We start from the raw sequence: 13,434 nt of genomic DNA, 5'->3' as shown, positions 1-13,434 counted from the left end.
CCAGTTGTGCATTTTTGCCAATTCTTACATCTAGCCATGTGTAATTTTGTTGCTAATTTCATTCAATACTGTCAGGCAGATGGGCATTAAGGAAAATAACAGTCAGCTGCCACAAACAATTACTGTGGTATGGACACAGCTTTAGAAAAGTCTTATTTGAAAAATGCAACATAAAATACCATTATGTTCAAATTTCTTCACATTATATTTAAACATTCTTTTAAAACTCACCTTGTAAATTATTTAAATCATACAAGCCAAGGAAAAACAAGATGAAAAGAGGAAGATTGAGCACAAAGAAAAATGAAACAAAGAAAGCAAGAGAGGGCAAGGAAGAGGACTGACTCTGTTGTTTGACTAAAGCCTAAAAAGGGAATTGACTGTGAAAATTAATTGGTAACATTATTTCATAGGTAATGTGGGCAACTTTTAAAATAGTTGGTAAAATCTTACAATGGTGCACTGATGTATTGATTTACGAAATAAGACTGCATTTCATTCATACAATTTTCTAAATGATCTCAGTTGAGCCATGAGTGGTGAAGTCTGACAGGGTGTGAATGAAGAGCTACAACAGAAATACTGGACTTGTATAGTGTTCCCTAATGACAGAGGTAGAAGAGAAGGACTGGCCTGTAAGTAGTTTGCAGTGGCTATTTGAACAAAATAAGAAATGGAGGCATGGAGATTACAAACTGGGGTGGCAGGGTGGCTCAGTGATTAGCACTGTTGCCTCACAGCGTCAGGGAACCCGGGTTTGATTCCAGCCTCAGGTGACTGTGTGGAGTCTGCACATTCTCCTCATGTCTGTGTGGGTTTCCTCCCACAGTCCAAAGATGGGCAGGTCAGGTGAATTGGATATGCTAAATTGCCCACAGTGTTAGGTGCATTATTCAGAGAGAAATGGGTCAGGGTGGGCTACTCTTTGGTGAGTCGGTGTGGACTTGTTGGGCCGAGGGGCCTGTTTCCACACTGTAGGGAATCTAATAAGATGCTTGCCCCCTAGTTTGAAGGATTGTACATGTCATGTGAAAGGTGGTGAATGATCTAAAATAACAGGCATAATAAATAAATTAAGAGATAGAGCACAAGAACATTAACTAGAACAAGGATATAAATTCTGTGACTATAACAGCAGGTCAGTAGTTTAGGTATTCTGTACTGAATAACTCACCTTCCAACTCTCAAAGGTTGTCCAGTATTGTGAGGCAGCACTGTGAAAGCTAGTACTTCTAAATAAACCTGTTGGACTATAATCTGGTGTTGAGTGATTTTTAACTGCTTTTAAAATCACAGCTTGTATTATCTATCTAAGAGAAAGCAAGAAGAAACTGCTTTAGAATTTTTTTTTAAAATGAAAAGGAAGCAGCAGAATCAAAATAAATATGTGAACTGATGATATCTTATAAGAACCAGTAAGAAGTTCTCTATTCCAGATTGTATAACCTTTCCAAAAAGAAGCTCTCAAATGGTAAGACTGCACACTCTAGAGCTGACAGTAGCCACAAGTGAATAATGACTCTCGTCACACAACTAAGGGGTACACTCTGTTTCATGGTCTGGGATGTGCTGACATCTTCACCAAATAATTTAAGTAATAAACGACAGTGCCTGGGGAATGTACAATGAAATTGCCTACAGAACAGAACTTCAGTAGATCAACAGCATGGTGAATCAGTTTATCTATCACCTTCTTAAGGTGTTTCTTTCACATATATTGTAGTGTCAGAAACTGCTACATTAACCACTTGTCATTGATATGTATCGATAATTTGTGTATTATCAGGCATCTCTTATTGTGCATAATTCAACATTTTGTTGAGAACTGTAATGTAAGAATTTCCAGATAAAAAAGATAACTACAGGAATACCAGCAAAATACTAAATGCCAATACACAGAAGATACAAAATTTCAGTACAGAAGGAGGCTATTTGGCCTATCATTTTCTCGGTAATAACTGGAAACTGATTATCCCTTCTCATTGACTCACCAACCGCAGGGAATAATCCTTCCCTATGTAGTTCAGCAAACTAAAATATCATTCAAGTTTTGTTCCACTCTACATGTCTAGAAGTAACGGAGAGAAACATTTAAACAAAGCTGAAATTCTCCACACAAGTTCCCAATTCTGCTTAGCCTATAGCGGAAGTGACCAAGCAGAATTCAGATTGTCCCGAGACCTTACATTTATAAGTAAATCCAGGGCAGCTCCCAAAACACTACTACTTAATCTTTTAGTTTACTGGGTGAATAGAAAAAAAATTAAATCGAGATACAATAGGTTTTTTTCAAATACATTTATACAGTAACCTTAGGATGGTCAGGACAAAGTAAGATCCCCTGGAGCCCAGTGAATGTGCAAGTTTGACCTCAGTTTCACAATCCACTCACAATTCAGTCACATATGGGTTATGAGGTCAGGACTATCAGTAATTATATTTTGTATTGAAATTAGTACCTAGGGGATATCCTTTATATATTTATTGTAAATCTCAGATGTAAGAATTACTTGACTCCCAATAAATCATCATTTCACTAGTTAAGTTGGCTTAGAAAACATCAAGTTCATAAATCAAAACAATTTCCTGTCTTACTCCTTTTAAACAAAAGTCAGCATCGCTGAATATGTCTTTTTACATAGCCTACAGCTCCACAATGTCATAATCCAATACAAAACAGACTTTTGGATCACATTAAAGATCAACACAGGCTTGAGTTTTGGACCTATCATTTCATTACTCTATAACCTAGCTGCATCTGCCCAATGAAACATAGCTGACGATAGTAATCATGATTAAACGGATGATGTGGAGCACAGCCAAATGAAGCATAGAGAAGCTTGGGGCACTGTTGCCAAACAATTCCTGGGGGATGGTGCAAACGACCACCAGGATGACGAGTAAAAATGTATATGAGATGCTTCAAGCTTAGCCTGCCTGACTGAGGAGCCATCATCACTGATTCATTAATTGACATCCACTTTCGTTTTCATTTGGGACGCCCGGTTTTCCTTTTTTTTTGTGCAGCCTGTCATTGCGCTTTACAAGGGGTCATTCTGATGTGGTACTCACAGGTCTCCTGCTGAGGCTGTGGTTAGGAAAGTGGTGTTAATTGGTCTGTGCAAATCTCAACTGATTTCATACACGATTCACCCAATAAAAAGCAGTCATAAAATTCAAATGATAATTAAAAGCACACTGATATCAACTGTAAATCACAGCTCCAACTAGCAGTTTCTGTTCATTAGCTGACTTCTATAATGTCTAATGTAGCACAGTGACGACCAAAACCAGCACTTTAAAAGTAGAGAAGTGATTAAATGGTAGATTAATACTTACTACAGTAATCTGTTCTTTAAAAAATGGATTTCCTATTCTGTATATGCTGTCAAATTCATGGTGGCATGAAAATGTAGTTATTTACAGCACACACTGTCTATAGCGACGGACTGAAAGCTGAGGAAAAATGAAGATACTTTTCATTTGTTTTTCAATGCACAGCAGAATTAAGATACTGAGATCAGTATAATTTCAGTGATTTTCATAGCTTTAAGATTTTCTAAGTCCTGCAAAAAGAAAAGGAGGGAGGGAGAAGAAACAAATATAAATTATCTCCCCAGTGTGAATATCCAGTGTATTTGACAATGCTATGAATAATATTCTTTTTAATGCAACTTGCATACACTACATCACAATCTGCCAGATTACACAACACCAACTATCTTGATCAGGGAGAATTGATCTTCATAATCTATCATTTATCTTCTAATAAACTACTTCAATTTATATATCTTGAGAATCTGATGCCAGCCATAAAATATTTTTCCCATTTTTCCCATTGGTTATAGTTTTTCATAAAATTGGCAAAGTAATTAATAAACCACTCATGCAGTCAGATAGAATACTAAATAAATTTGTTGTTATTCATAGTTCTCTACTTTGCATAATTTATTCAACAACAGAGCTGAGATGACATTCATAGTTCACTCAGTTCCCAACACACTTCGGTCAATGTTCTGTATACAGTGCATTTTAATAACCGTTCTCACAGCTATTTGCATTCTCTCTCTTGGCTCATTAATGTGAAAATATCAATACATTTCAGAACTACTGGGTCAAGGTAAAGATACCGAATTGGATTGTTTCCATTATAACAATAAGCGTTAAGCCCACAATCCAGCACTAATCAAATTTATTTCCTGCAGCAGCCATACATACCACTTCTCAAAATGAATCAGAGAGAATGACAGCTTATAAGTCGTCAGAAATTTCATCACATAATGCCCAATATATTCAGCTGCTAAAGAACAAATGAATAGAACTTGGACTTCCTTTAAACCCACAAGATGGGAACTCTCCTGTCTTCCTCGGCTTAGTTATAAGCCAGCCAGTTTTCTATTTTACGCTATCTTAGTCCAAATCATGATAAAAATGATACTGAGTGCCACAGTCAGTAACATTTTCTGAACACAATGTTTATACTCAGGAGTTTCAACTTCAGCAGAAACGGAAATTAATGACGGGGAAATTGGTTGAGATGTGTAAGGCATTATCACTTTATGGGAATTCTTATGGGATATGTTGCTGGCTAAACTAGCATTCATCCAAATTGCTGTGGATCTGAAGTCATATAGAGGTCGGATCAAGTAAGGATGGCAGATTTGTTTTCTAAAGAACATTAGTGAACCAACTTTTATGATAACTTACAGTGGTGACATTAGACTAGCTTTTTATTCCAGATTTTTACTGAATTCAAAATTCACCATTTACTCATGGTGAGATTTAAACCCGTCTTCAGAAGATAAAACTGGGAGTCTGGATTATTAGCCCAGTATTATTACCGCATGATGAAATGAATGTCATTTAAGATTGTCTAAGTCCTGCAAAAAGAAAAGGAGGGAGGGAGAAGAAACAAATATAAATTATCTCCCCAGTGTGAATATCCAGTGTATCATCTCCTGTCCTACCAGACGTCCAAACATCCTGGACCATTGCTACATAACCATTAAAGAAGTCTACCGCTCCATTTCTAATCTAATGTAATCTAATCTAATCTAATGTATTTCCCATCTGCATTTTGGTAAAGCAGACCATAAGGCTGTGCCCCTTCTCCCGAATTACAAGCAGAAACTGAAACATGATGATCCGGTAAGAAAATCGTACAATATTGGTATGAAGTAACAGACAAGCTCCTACGTCACCACTTGGAGTCACTGGACTGGTCCATATTCAAGAACTAAGCAGCCAACCTAAATGAGTATGCCACTACTGTCACAGACTTCAGGAGTAAGTGTGTAGAGGATTGCATTCCAAAGAAGTTAATCTAAATGATTCCCAACCTAAAAACATGGATGAACCGAAAGATCCACTCCCTACAGAAGTCCAGGTCAAAGATGTTCACGTCAGTGACCCTTGATTTACGCAGGAAATCTAAGTATGGTCTTTGCAAAGACATCAGGGACACCAAGAGACAATACCAGCCTAAGCTAGAGTCCCAGTCTCACCACATGAACACACATCTGACACGATATAATGGGCTACAAAGTGAAGTCGAGTAGAATTGCTGATAACAATGTATCCCTCCCTGATGAACTCTATGCATTCAATGGTCAGTTTGAACAGACAGTGAGTGAAATGATTTCACCTGCCCCGACAGCCTTGGGTGCACCTGTACCTACAGTCACTGCCATGCTGTGCACTCACATCCTGCGTGGATCAACTGGCAGAAGTACTTGCAGACATCTTTAAGCTCCCCTTATGATGTGAGGTTCCCACCTGCTTCAAAAAGGCCACTATCATCCCAGTGCCAAAGAAAAATCAGCGAATGTGCCTTAATAAGTACCACCCAGTGCCTCTGATTTCCATCATTATGAAATGCTTCAAGAGATTAGTAATGGCACACAAAGTACAGGAAAGAGGCATTGTGAAAGAAAACAGTCTCCCCCTCAATGTCAGCAAAACGTAAAAGTGGTCATTGACATTAGGAAGCAGAGTGGAGGACACCCCTGTCTATATCAATGGTGCTGAAGTGCAGCTGATTGAGAAATTCAGATTCTTGGGAGTAAATATCACCAACAATCTATCCTGGTCCATCCATATCAATGAAGTCAAGAAAAGTACATCAACGCCTCTACTTCCTCTGATGGCTAAGGAAATTTGGCATGTCCACAATGACCCTTACCAATTTTTATAGATGCACCACAGAAAGCGTCCTCTCCAGATGCATCATAGCTCAAAATGGCAACTGCTCCACCCAAGACCACAAGCAATTACAGAGACTTGTGACGCAGCCCAGTTCATCATGAAAACCAGCCTTCCTCTCACTGACTCCATCTACACTTCCCACTGCCTCAAGAAAGCAGTCAATATAATCAAGAACTCCTCCATCACAATTATACTCCTTTCCACTTTCTTCCATTGGGCAAAAGATACAAAAGTTTGGAAACATGTACCAACAGATTCCAGAACATTTCCTCCCCACTATTATCAAACTTATGAACCAATGTCTCATATACTGGAATTGATCTTTCTCTGCACTTTCTCTGTCGCTGTAACACGACATTCTGCATCCTGTTCTATTACTCTGATGCACTTGCTAAAGATTTATTTGTCTGGTTAGCATACAAACAATACTTTTCACAGTATTTTGATACATCACAATAACAATACCAAATTAAAACTTTGCCACCATCGCCCCTCTCATCATGTCTCATGATTTGTAAGAGGTGGGTGATTTATTGAAAGCTTTGCCCTATGTATTTCATTGATGATATTTTACTTCCTTTAACACATTCCAGTGAGTTGCAGAGCAGCTAACATAAAACTGGAATAAATAAGAACTTGAGATGGGATACCAATCAAGTAAAAAAACCCAAAAAACTTTGGACCTATGAAAGCAACAGATCCTGAATGATTTGTCTAGGGACCCTAACTGTATACGAAAGGCGGCAAATCGAGAAATCAATAAAACACTTATTTAAAAATAAGGAGAAAACCAACCAGCATCAACCTGAGACACTAAGATGGACAATAAATATTGTCTTGCCAGTATTGCCCATAAAGGACACATTAAAACATTTGCCTGGAGTTCTAACCCTAAAACTTAAGATAGACCTTGTTATCTATGCATGTTGCTCATGTCATTTCTCAAGATGCAAAGATATATTTTTGTCCTATTCTTTGCAATTATAACAGTAAAAAGTGATTTTATGTAAGAACAGTGGGGTGAATTATTTGTTTTGCATGGTAAATCCTGGAAGCCCTCTTAAAAGTTTTGATTGTACACTAACTTTACAGAACTTTGCTCTTAGGTTTTTAATTTAAGCAAATATCCTCAGCATTAAAATATGAATGTTTTGAAGGTAATTTCTTGAAATGTTTATGAATTGCAATTAAACCAGCTGTTCAGAAAAGGATGAAATTAAATACCACCAATGCTGGAAATTTAAAATAAAAATTTTAAAAATTTGAAAATATTCAGACGCCTGGCAGCATTTGTGAAGAGAGAAGCAAAGCTAATCAGTGATCTTTCATTAGAAGAATGGTTGGAAATCCTGCCTTTCCACCAATTCGGCCTTGAACCTTCAGGTGACCATTCTCCAAGGCGGACTTCGGAACAGGCAACAACACAAAATGGCTGAGTAGAGGCTGATAGCCAAGTTCGAACGGTACGCATGGAGACGGCCTCAACCGGGACCTTGGGTTCATGTCGCACTACAGATGACCCACTGCACTATACACTCTCATTCACGTACACACACTCCTACAAACCCATGCAGATCCTCTCTCATACACTCACACATACATCCCCCACACTCAGACCCCAACACACACCCTCTCATAGACTTATACCCCATTACAGTCACACTCTCACACCTCCACACACACACACACCCGCATACACACACTCACTTGGTGTCGCCTGCACACAGACAGACAGACAGACACACACACACACACACGTTTGTAGGGAGAATTTGTAGAATTACATCTTATTTTGCTCAAAACCTGCATACATCCACGTAAAATTCTGTAAATCCCACTTTAGAAAATGAATCAGTTCGACCTAACATTGGGACACAGACAGACTTTACCTTCACACCTTCAATGCACTATCTGAGCTGAGATGGCACCTCTTATTAAGGCTATCTTGAGAACGTAACTTTAAAAATGTTATAAAGGAACCAAAACTAACATGATCATGTTAAAAGATGAAAAACTCAAGCTAAATTTGTTTAATATTACATTCCATGACACTGCAATCTTGTTGCTATAAATTCTGCGTTGTCTAATTCTATTCCACAACCACCTGATGAAGAAGCAGCGCTTCAAAAGCTAGTGCCTTCAAATAAACTAATTGGACTATAACCTGGTGTTGTGTGATTTTTAACTTCAAGAATCAGGATTGGGTTGGTCTTGTCCTTTTTAAGAGGAATTTAGACAGACACATGAACAGTTAAGGAATAGAGGGATGTGCAAGCAGATGGGATCAATTTAGAATGGCATCGTGGTCGGGATTGACTTGGGGGCCTAAACAGCTTGTTCCTGTGCTGTTCAATAAATTATTATGTTCAATAACATATGATTAATTGAAGAATGAAACTAACCTGGAAATACACTTCTGAATACATAAATAATCATTGAAACAAAAGTAACATATTTAGAATTTTTTAATATAATCTGTAATATTAGAAAATTTACAAATGGACACTAGGATTATCGAACACCCATGTCATGTTAATACCATCGTATTTAGGTGACATGCTTTAACATTTAAAATGATCCATGTTAAATACTTATACTGAGCTTGCTTTCCGTTCAGGGATCTATTGGCTTGTATGCCATGTATGTACACCCACAGGATTGCATGACTTTGATCCAGTACTAGTGATAGCTGACATAGTTCGAAGTCATGTTGGTTTATGTCTAGGAGACATATTTACTCAGCGAGTCGTGTCTTTACTCAGTGAGTCGTGAGTTCATGGAATGCCCTGCCAGTAGCAGTGGTGAACTCTCCCTCATTATGGGCATTTAAGCAGGCATTGGATAGGCATATGGAGGATAGTGGGCTAGTGTAGGTTAGGTGGGCTTGGATCGGCGCAACATCGAGGGCCGAAGGGCCTGTACTGCGCTGTATTCTTCTATGTTCTATGTTCTATTTGCAATAATGGTGCCCCCGTGGCATCTGATGTCCTGAGGTCATAGGTTTGAAGTGTTTTCAACCAGCCTTTGTAAGCTACTACAGTGCACCTTGTAGGTGGCACAAGTTGCACAAATTGCAACCATGATGTGCTGGTGGTAGAAACAGTGAATACTTAAGGTGGTGTACTCCATAAAACTAATAGGAAATAGGAAGAGTAGTCTATTTGTCCCACTGAGTCTGCTCAGTCATTCAGCTTTCACCAATATGTGAAAGAAAGGTACAGATAAAAACAACAAATAGAAAAGAAAGGTAGAATAAAGTGAGGACAGAAGGAAGAAATAGAAAGAATAAGTATCACAGGAAGTTACAGCAATAAATGGTCATTCGGCCTGAGTGTGACAGTTCTTTATTAGCTTTGGATTAGATTAGTAAATAAGCAGAAAACTGCAATCTGCAATCTTAAAAAATGAAAATGCTGAAAATACTCAACAGATCAGGAAGCATAGATAGACTGAGAAATAGTTTAGTTTCATGACTAGTCATCAGAACTGGAAAAACTTAAAAAATGCTACAGGGTTAAACAGATATGGAGAGAGGAAAAAAGGTACTTAAAACACAGGACGGCGGATCTCCAACTCAAATGAACAATTGAATCCTTTCCTACAGTTGCCAAATTTCTATTTCTTCTCCTGACTTGGACAGCTGGGGAAAGGGGTTGAATAACGGTATAAGTAAAGAAACAAAAAAGTTGACACTTGAGGAGACCTTCTACAAAAACAAGTTGTATTTTTTTTCCTTTCTTTTTTCCTTCTCTACTTACCCCATTCTTCGGATGGCATCAATGGTGGAGAATTAAGCTAGCGCCGACTCAAGAAACTCCCAGCCTTGAGGAAGCCTAGTGCAGACTCCCAGTCTCCTCTAGGAAGTCCAGGGTAGACTCCCGGCCATGAGGAAGCCTAGTGCAGACTCCTGGCTTCCTTAAGAAAACCCAGTGTGAACATCCGGCCTCAAGGAAGCACAAACTCCAGGCTTCAATAACCCCCAATGCGGACTCCCAGTCTCCTGAAGGAAAACCAGCGCAGACTCCCGGCCTCCTCGAAGACGCCCAGTCCAGACTCCGGGCTTCGAGAAAGCCCAGCACAGACTCCAGATTTCGATTAAGTCCAATGCGGACTCCTCGGCTTGAGGAAGCCCAGCATAGACTCCCAGGCTCCAGGTGAACCCAGTGTGGACTACATGCTTTAGAAAGACTGTAATGTTGAACTTTTACGGTTTTTTTTTATCCATCTAATTTATACCCAAGATTTTGTACCTAGGTTTTTTTTTTAAAATCTAGTTTTATTAGGACTGTAATGTTGATCTTTTAACTTTATTTTTTCATTTTTCTAATTTACACCTAAGATTTTGTACCTAAGATTTTGGAAATGGCAATTTTGTACGCTTTTCGCTGTACTCATGATTCCCTATACTTGAGTATCTGTGACAATAAACCTAATTCTAATTTATAAGCGCTTTTAACCCAGAGGGATGATAAAATATTTTCTATGTTTTATTTCAATCCAAATCCTGCTGTTGTGAGGCCATAGCCCCATATGTTCTTTTACTACAATCACTCTTCATACTATTTTCAATCACTGAATCCCTTGATTTCACCCATCGAGTCTGCACTGATCCTCCAAAGAGCATCCTATTCCAGACTCACCCAATCCCTGTAACACCATATCCACCTAGCTCGCATACTACCTGGCAACTTAGTATGGCCAATCCAGCTAACCTGCTTATCTTTGGACTACCAGAAGAAACCAGAGCACTTCGGCGTTCGACAAGGTTCCCCATGGGAGACTGATTAGCAAGGTTAGATCTCACGGAATACAGGGAGAACCAGCCATTTGGATACAGAACTGGCTCAAAGATAGAAGACAGAGGGTGGTGGTGGAGGGCTGTTTTTCAGACTGGAGGCCTGTGACCAGTGGAGTGCCACAAGGATTGGTGCTGGGTCCTCTACTTTTTGTCATTTACATAAATGATTTGGATGCAAGCATAAGAGGAACAGTTTACAGATCTGGTCTCCTTCCCATCGGAAAGATTTACAAGGATGTTTCCAGGGTTAGAGGATTTGAGCTATAGGGAGAGGCTGAACAGGCTGGGGCTGTTTTCCCTGGAGCGTCGGAGGCTGAGGGGTGACCTTATAGAGGTTTACAAAATTATGAGGGGCATGAATAGGATAAATAGGCAAAGTCTTTTCCCTGGGGTCGTGGAGTCCAAAACTAGAGGGCATAGGTTAGAGTGAGAGGGGAAAGATATAAAAGAGACCTAAGGGACAATTTTTTCACACAGAGGGTGGTACGTATATGGAATGAGCTGCCTGAGGAAGTGGTGGAGGCTGGTACAATTGCAACATTTAAGAGGCATTTGGATGGATATATGAATAGGAAGGGCTGGGTGCTCGCAGATGGGACTAGATTGGGTTGGGATATCTGGTCGACATGGACATGTTGGACCGAAGGGTCTGTTTCCATGCTGTACATCTCTATGACTCTATGACTCCAAATGAAAAACAAAATAAAGCGGGGAAAGAAGGAGAAATAGAATGCAGAGAGTCTGTCAGGAAGGATTCACAGTTGATAGAGCAAAGGGATGGGTTAAAGTGTGTCTGATTCAATTCAAGGAGAGTCAGGAATAAGAATGATGAGCTTAGAGATCAGTACTTGGAACTACGGTGTTGTGGCCAGGGTAGGAATGGTTGCTGGATGTTCTGGGGGGGGCATAAATGCGGAGGGGGAGTAGCATTGTTAATTGGAGAGTGCATCACAGCTGCAGAAAAGGAGGTTGTTGAGGAGGGCTTGTCTACTGAGTTAGTACAGTTGGAAGTCAGTAACAGGAAAGGAGCAGTCACTTTTATTGAGTGTTTTCTATTGACCCCACAATAGCAGCAGAGAGATGGAATACAGATTGGATGGCAGATCTTGCAGATGTAACAGAGTTGTTGTTCAGGGTGACTTCAACTTCCCCAATATTGATTGGAACCTCCTTAGTGCAGATGGTCTGGATGGAACCGATTCTGTCAGGTGTGCCAGGAAGGATTCCTGACTCAATATGTAAATAGGCCGACTAAGGGGAAGGCCCTATTGGATTTGGTGCTAGGCAACAAGCCAGGCCAGGTGTCAGACAGGGAGAGCATTTTGGTGATAGTGACCACAACTGCCTCACCTTTACCATAGCCATGGAAAGGGATACGAACATACAGTATGGGAAGGTATTTAACTGGGGGGAGGGAAAATTATACTGCTATGAGACAGGAGCTGTGGAGTATAAATTTGAAGCAATTGTTCTACGGGAAAAGCACAGCAGAGATGTGGAGGCTCTTTAAGGAGCACTTGTTGCTAGTGTTGGACAACTTTGTCCCACTGAGGCAGGCAAGGAATGGTAAGCTGAAGGAGCCTTGGATGACAAGAGAAGAGGAGCTTATTGTCAAGAGGAAGAAGGCAGGTTACTCAAGGTTGAGGAAGCAAGGATCTGGTACAGCTTTGGAGAATTACAGGGTAGCTAGTAAAGAACTAAAAAATGGACTGAGAAGAGCTAGGAGGAGACACAAAAAAGCCTTCGTGGGAAGGATTAGGAAAAATCCAAAGGTGTTCTACACTTACATGAGGAATAAGAGAATGATCAGAGAGGGTAGGCTGATCAGGGAGAGTTGAGAGAACCTGTGCCTGGAGTCTGACGAGGCAGGGGAGGCCCTAAATGAGTTTTTGCTTCAGTATTCACTAGGGAGAGGGACCTTGTTGATAGTGGGAACACCATGGACCAGGTTAATAGGCCTGCAGATTGGTACTGAGAAAGTGGATGTGCTGGAAACTTTAGAAAGCATTAAAGTAGGTAAGTCCCCAGGGCCGGACCAGATCCATCTAAGGTTACTATGGGAAGTGAGGAATGAGATTGCTGCAACACTAGAGGATCTTTGCATCCTCACTCTCCACAGGAGTAGTACCAGATGATTGGAGGGAGGTGAAAGCTGCTCCTTTGTTCAAGAAAGGGAATAGGGAAATCCTTGGGAATTACAGACCAGTCAGTCTTAAAGTCTGTGGTAAGCAAGGTACTGGAAAGGATTCTGAGAGATAGGATTTACGACTATTTGGAAAAATACAGTTAGTCAGCATGGCTATGCAAGGGCAGGTCATTCCTCACAACCCTTATTGAGTTCTTAGAAGACATGATGAGACAAGTTGATGAAGGTCGAGCAGTGGATACGGTGTGTATGGATTTCAGTAAGGCATTTGATAAGGTTCCCCACC

General features: G+C 40.0%; 1 protein-coding gene across 6 annotated transcripts in view; it reads right to left on the bottom strand.

Annotated features, from left to right (window-relative positions):
• LOC122552150 (pre-B-cell leukemia transcription factor 3-like) overlaps positions 1 to 13,434 on the bottom strand; it is a 593,793-nt gene that overhangs the window by 238,883 nt on the left and 341,476 nt on the right. Inside the window, exon 1 of one of the 6 annotated variants that reach the window (XM_043694657.1) lies at positions 3,340 to 3,415. The exons of 4 other annotated variants lie outside the window; for them this stretch is intronic. In XM_043694657.1, the coding sequence (XP_043550592.1) occupies position 3,340 (1 nt within the window). In that variant the 5' untranslated portion in view covers positions 3,341 to 3,415. Of the gene's footprint in view, positions 1 to 1,174; positions 1,345 to 3,339; positions 3,416 to 13,434 lie in introns of those variants that run through there. One more of the 6 variants, XM_043694658.1, reaches the window with a different exon arrangement.

The sequence above is a fragment of the Chiloscyllium plagiosum genome, chromosome 8, assembly GCF_004010195.1.
Source record: "Chiloscyllium plagiosum isolate BGI_BamShark_2017 chromosome 8, ASM401019v2, whole genome shotgun sequence".
Lineage (NCBI taxonomy): Eukaryota > Metazoa > Chordata > Chondrichthyes > Orectolobiformes > Hemiscylliidae > Chiloscyllium > Chiloscyllium plagiosum.
Note: the sequence above shows the minus strand (reverse complement) of the source record. Positions and strands in the feature narration are given on the sequence as shown.